This window comes from Zingiber officinale, chromosome 1B (genome assembly GCF_018446385.1).
Source record: "Zingiber officinale cultivar Zhangliang chromosome 1B, Zo_v1.1, whole genome shotgun sequence".
NCBI lineage: Eukaryota > Viridiplantae > Streptophyta > Magnoliopsida > Zingiberales > Zingiberaceae > Zingiber > Zingiber officinale.
The window spans coordinates 55,508,504-55,514,864 of record NC_055986.1 but is presented as its reverse complement, the minus strand read 5'-3'; the positions used below and the strand labels follow the sequence as shown (position 1 = coordinate 55,514,864).

At 43.3% G+C, this 6,361-nt stretch overlaps 2 protein-coding genes across 2 annotated transcripts; both read left to right on the top strand.

Annotated features, from left to right (window-relative positions):
* The first annotated feature begins 4,643 nt into the window (after nucleotides 1–4,643).
* Nucleotides 4,644–5,399, top strand: LOC122038467. Its single transcript, XM_042598237.1, has one exon. It carries the CDS (start codon nucleotides 4,644–4,646, stop codon nucleotides 5,397–5,399), a length of 756 nt encoding a protein of 251 aa, XP_042454171.1.
* Nucleotides 5,400–5,564: 165 nt separating this feature from the next.
* On the top strand, nucleotides 5,565–6,008 carry LOC122038461. Its single transcript, XM_042598223.1, has 2 exons — nucleotides 5,565–5,703; nucleotides 5,746–6,008. The coding sequence occupies exons 1-2, from the start codon at nucleotides 5,565–5,567 to the stop codon at nucleotides 6,006–6,008; spliced, it is 402 nt and encodes a 133-aa protein (XP_042454157.1).
* The last annotated feature ends 353 nt before the right edge of the window (nucleotides 6,009–6,361 follow it).

Below are 6,361 nucleotides of genomic sequence, written 5' to 3'. Positions count from 1 at the left end.
CTACTATAAACCCACAACAATCATAACTGGACAACTATACACCCACTACATGCAATTAGACCGTCCATCATAGAACTCCTACAACACATAAAAATCAAGTGTATAAACTACATAGGTATGTATAATCAGCATATTTAATCCAATCTACCACACAAACCCTATGCTACCTACTCTCATGGTTTAGTGGTATAACTAAATAAAATCAAACATAAAGATCATACAGGAAAACGTAATCATAGACAATCCAACTAGGTACATACAGTCTAAAACTAAAGTACCCATGAAATAAGATACATCGATCCTCTATAGACTGACCAAGCCGACAATGGTATATGGCTAATTCAGTCTTTTCCATGTCAGTACGAGTCATGTACTCAAATGTGCTCTAGATACCTAACTAAGCACAAATAATCCAAAGATTCGAACCACTAAAAAATAGAGTATGACAGTCCCCTACTGATCGGACCAACATAACTAAATCGGTCATCTACTAACTAATCAAGAATACACTAATCCTCCATAAGCATTCAAGGTAAATCGATCCACGACTACCCAAATCAACATGTGTAAATCAGTTTTCTATTAACCGATCTAACCAGAGTACATTAATCATCTACCGACGAAAACTAACTAAAGTATATCGGTATTCTACTGGCTGAGTCAACTAGAATATATAGTTACTAGTCACTACCTAGCTAATAATAGCATAGGCTGGTATGTGTCTCCATCTCCTAACCAACTAGTAGTAACAGAAGCTAAAACTACTAGTGATATGATATGAAAAGTCTCCCAAGACCGTAATCCTTGATCTCTATCTGAGTCGACCATGATCAGTGGTTTACCTAATACATGAAATATGTGCTACAACAACCAGACAGGTACTAATAAAGAATGCTAATACATGTCATAAACTGTAATAGTCAACGGTACATATACTAACAAAAAGGTAGGATAACAGTATACCAACATACCTCCTATAGCTTGGAGATGTCTTGCTGCTGCCAGGTCCCAAAACCCAAAAGTCACATCGAGAAAACTAAAACACGAAATCCAAAACACGGGATATAAAACTCGTAAACCGTGCTCTGATACCGAATAAATTGGTATCAGATAAATCTCGAAAATCCAGAACACATAGCAAGTATCGTATACCTGCTCTGATACCACTAAATTGTCACACCACGGGGAAGTCCCTGTCCGAAGAAATTTCGGCAGCACCTCCCCTGTACGGGTGACAATCTGAATCATTTCTACATGCACAATATACATCAGTCACATGCGGCTGGAATATATACACAACCACGCAGTTAATAATCTCAGCCTACACGGCTGGACAAATATAACAACAACCACGCAGTTATATATATTTTTATCAGCCCATTCGGCTGAAATCAAAACCAACACAGCAGAAAAATGATAGAAAACCAAAATACATGACTACTAGCCGGCTAGGCTTACACCACACCACAAAACACCACTCCGAAAACAAAACCGAAACACAAGCTAGATACACAAATACCAAAGTACAAATGGACAACAGCGAAGACAGATCTTCTGAGGTGACATGGGGACCAGCAGGCAGGATACTCCAAGCGACACCATAAACAACCTGGTACTTGGAAAAGATAGTGTCCATGGGGGTGAGTTCAACAACTCAGCGAATACCAATAGACATGCCTAGTAAGATATATCTAACAGCAATAAACATGGAATATAGCTTCCTAATCATATATAAAAAAAAAGCAAAACTGAAAGGTAACTGAGGAAGCTGTACTCACCAGGAACTCCTATCTAGAACAAAAGGGTTGTCAAACCGAGAGTGTCAAAAATCCTATATGCATGTCAATCATATGCATCCATATAAATGCAGCAAGTAAATGCAGCAAACACAAGCAATAAATGCATCAATGCGTATGATGCCAATGTCAAAGTCACCCCTGACACCAGTCAGCCATCTCACATACAATGGTGAGACCGAGTGGGTAGGGCTGTGATAACCGTGCACTCTAACATCAATACCCCTGATGAGTGACCGAGTGGACGGGATGTTGTCGGAGTAAACCTATCCTCCTACCATAAATCATAAATGGGGGAGCTCAATGCTCTCATCTCCCGGTACACAGTGACGGGGAGAAAATCTCTGTCAGCTACCACGCTGCATCACACTACCCATGAGCGGACCAATGGAGCCAAACAAAGTCCAACTGCCTGCCGGCTATCACGCTGCTACACTAAACCAACGGAGCCAAACAGAGCAGAATTGTCTATCGGCTACCACGCTGAGTCACCAGACCAACGGAGCCAAACAGTAGAACCGTCACACACCTGTCAGATATACCACTAACCCATGAGTGGTGGTGTGTACAGATCCATGTAACTGGCGATATGCTCATAATAATGGAGTCGACTATCACTCAGCATGCAATCATGATACATGACACTAAGCATGGCATTATCCTAATCAGCATAGAAAAATCCATATATATACAAAATGGGTACCACAATATTGATGGTCAGATCCGAGGATCTAAGGTACACAAGTCAGGTATGGTATAAAAACCTAGGTATCAGATAATCTAGATACACATGCCAGAAAATAAAAATCCAGAACCTAGTCCTAACCTCAGTAAGGTATGGTCTGTCACCTACTCTAGGAACTAAGGTACTCATGGCAATAAATCATGAAACGTAAACATGGATACATAACAAACGCCCAACAGAACATACTATGGGTAACAAACAGTGACATACCAAAGGCAAACATGATCATTGCTTGTAGCTATAAAATACTATGCATATCCAATTGACAATATCATAAAAGATAAGTCAAGAGGTACTCGCCTCCGATATAGATCGAATCGAACCAATCCGATGCCGAGACGCCCATCTCGAATCACAGTCCTCAATATACAGTCGTGCTTTTGCTGCTAGAACAAGAAAATGCTGTAGGGTTTGCTACCGAAACCATGAACTCCCCACAGTACACAATTCCTGCTGAAATCCTTTCCACTAATTAGACCAAGTTGAATTCAATAAGTGGGATCAAAAATCATGCAACAACCTAATCTTACCTCACTGAACCACACTGATATCAACCGGATCAAAGATGGATATCATGGAAACAACCAGGCATTCAGTGTTATGGTAGCCAGAATCCTATGGCCAAATCCCAATTTTGTGCTGGCAGCTTTCCCCTTTACCAGAGACCAAATAGAAGGTACTACAGCCACTTCTCTGCTTGGATCCGCAAGCTAGAGAGTCAACACAAGAGATTCACAGATCAGAGGAGGATCATTGATCCACTGCAAAGTTCATGGCTGCTGGACTCAGTTGGCTGAAATGAATGGCTGTCGAATCCCAAAAACACCACAACACTTAATTCTCCTGGCTCAACTTGACCTAAACTACAACAAGAAAGGAAATCCAAGATCTGATTAGAAGAACCAGCAAAGGAAGAATTAACCCGTCACTTCCCTCCTAGTTCAGGACCGGATCCTCACCTCTATGTCCTGAGCCCCAATCGGCGCCGACGATCTACGGCATGCTGTAAGGTCGGCAAATGCAGAGAAGCGGCGCCAGGCAATGTCAGTGCTGCTCCCTTCGGCCTCAAGTGGTGGCGCCGTCCAGTGCGACATCGGAAAGGAAGAGAAGGAGAGGCCGGCTTTAGGACTGAGGAGAAGCGGCACCCGGCGTCGGCAGCATTGGTCAGATCTGGTGGCTGGCGGAGGTCAATCAAGGGTTGGCGTCGCGTCAGCCAGAGGAGAGGAAATCGGAGTAGAAGCTCTAGGGCAGAGATCGAGAAGAAGACAGGATGAAGAAAGGATCACGTCACCGGTTTTGGAGAAGAAAATCGTCGGGCACGGGTAAGGGCACGGCGTCTGGGAGAAAGAAACGGAGGAAATAAAATGAGAAAAGAAAATATATAAAGAAAAATCAACTTTTCCTCACTAAAACAGGGTAGCCTAAACAGGCTTTTCCGGGGCCCACTTTTATCCTCGAAAACTCGTCCATACGAGCTCCCAAAATTCCCGAAAAATCTCCAAAAATTCTAGAAAATTTCCTTATCATTATTCCCCATTTTTATGGTATTTTATAGATAATACTTGCTTGGTTGTAGATTCATGATGCCTACATTATAGGTGAGGATGTGTCCCTGGACACGACGGAGGGCCTACGGATGGAGTAGACGAGGAGGCGGGATGGACACATGGCGTTGTCCGGATATTAGGAGTGTTGAGCTTATGTTCTTCATGGGAAGGGTTTTTTACTTTAGTGATGTCGAGGGTTCTTAATTGGGTATTCTTTGTCATCCTTTGTGAGAGAGGTTGGCTTTATGTTTGATAAAGGAAATTTTGATATGGTGTCGCATTATAAGTATATGCTTAGTTTGTGCTTTGTGGGTGATGCAAATAAAAAAAATGAGGGTTGGTTACAGGATATTTCAGTTGGTATCAGAGCAACACTCCTAAGGGACATCATGCGCCAGCCATCTCGTCAGGAACTCGACTACTTCTGCCAACAAGTTTGTAAGATCTACGTTATTTTAGTTCTGTATTTAATGTGATAACTTAGTCATATTATGATTGATATACTGATATGTAATTATGGGATATGAATGAGATTAAATCAGAAATGTACAGGTTATGGCTGGTAGAAGGAACAACAACAACGGAGAGATGGGTGGTCAGAACAACCAGTTCGTAGAAGGACTTACTACATTCCTACATGAGCAGAACCACATTCATGGGGAACAGATTCAAAAAATATTGCAGGCTAGGGAGCAGGGGAGCACACCCAGACGTTCTACACCTAGCACGCAACCAGTCTACAAGCAGTTTCTGGGGCTTGGACCGACGGAGTTTAAATGCACCACGGACCCAATCGCTGCAGAGGGATGGATTCGATCTCTGGAAACGATATTTGACTTCATGCAGCTCACAGATGCGGACAAGGTCAGGTGTGCGATATTCATGCTCCGAGATGATACTCGAGTATTGTGGGAGGGTGCGCGGCTGACCGTAGATCTGGCTACTATGACTTGGACTGATTTTAAGGAGGTATTCTATGGGAAGTATTTCACAGTTGACAACAGGACACGACTGGCATGGGAATTCTTGGAGCTTCGCCAGGGGGATTTGACGGTGGCGGAGTATGTCAAGAGGTTCGAGAGAGGACGCTATTTCGTACCTATGATTACCAGCCAACCAGTCGAGGAACTGAAGCACTTCACAAAAGGGTTGAGGCCGGCTATTCGCCATGATGTCAGGTTGAGTCAGGTCACCATATTCAGAGAGGCAGTTGACCAAGCACTGATGTCCGAAAGAGACAAAAATGACATGATCAAGGAAGCTCAGAACAAGAGATTGAGTTATCAGGGACGGGATCAGCAGGAGCCGTGAAAGAAGAAGTCAGTTCCTGGTCAGAATCCAGGAAAGCAGTCGTTTAAGCAGGCACAACGGCGGCAGCAAATTCAGAAGACACAAGCAGCTGAAGGCACTGGTTTCAGTGCTGAAAACAAGGTTCGATGTTCCAAGTGCGAGAAGATTCATGATTGGCAGTGTTTGATGGGTACAGATGCTTGCTATATGTGTAAGAAGTCAGGACACTTCGCGAGAGAATGTCCACTGCTCATGGAGCCAACCAAAGGGAGAGTATTTGCGATGACTCAAGAGAAGGTGGACCTGGACACAACTATTATCACAGGTATGATTTATGTTTCCAATATTCTAGCCCATGCATTAATAGATTCCGGAGCTACACATTCCTTTATATCTGAGGCTTACCTCACAAAACTGGGCATTATACCTGAACGAATGGTTGCGGGATATAGTGTTTCATTACTGTCAGGGGAGGAATTGCATAGCAATAGGATGGTAAAGAACTGTCAGATGATGATACAAAATCATATGGTGGGCGCGAGGTTCATCGTGTTGGAAATGACAGAGTTTGATGTGATTCTTAGCATGGACTGGCTGGTTCAGCACGAGGCAGTCATCGATTACAAATAGCGGATGGTTAAGTTGAAGCTACCAAATGAAAAACTCTTCATTTTTTAAGAAGCTTCACAGATAGTCGTTCCCCACATGATCTCCATGTGCAAAGCTCGACGAATGCTAAGCAAGGGATGTGAGGGTCTTTTAGTTCACATCTTGGTTAAATCGGAGACACAACGACCAAGTTTGGAGGAAGTGGAAATAGCCCGAGACTTCCCAGAGGTGTTTCCAGAGGATGTTACAAGTCTACCTCCGACTCGGGAGGTGGAATTCAGAATAGAACTAGTACCGGGGACTAAGCCAGTGTCAAAAGCACCATACCGGTTGGCGCCTACCGAAATGAAAGAGTTGAAGGAGCAGTTGCAGGA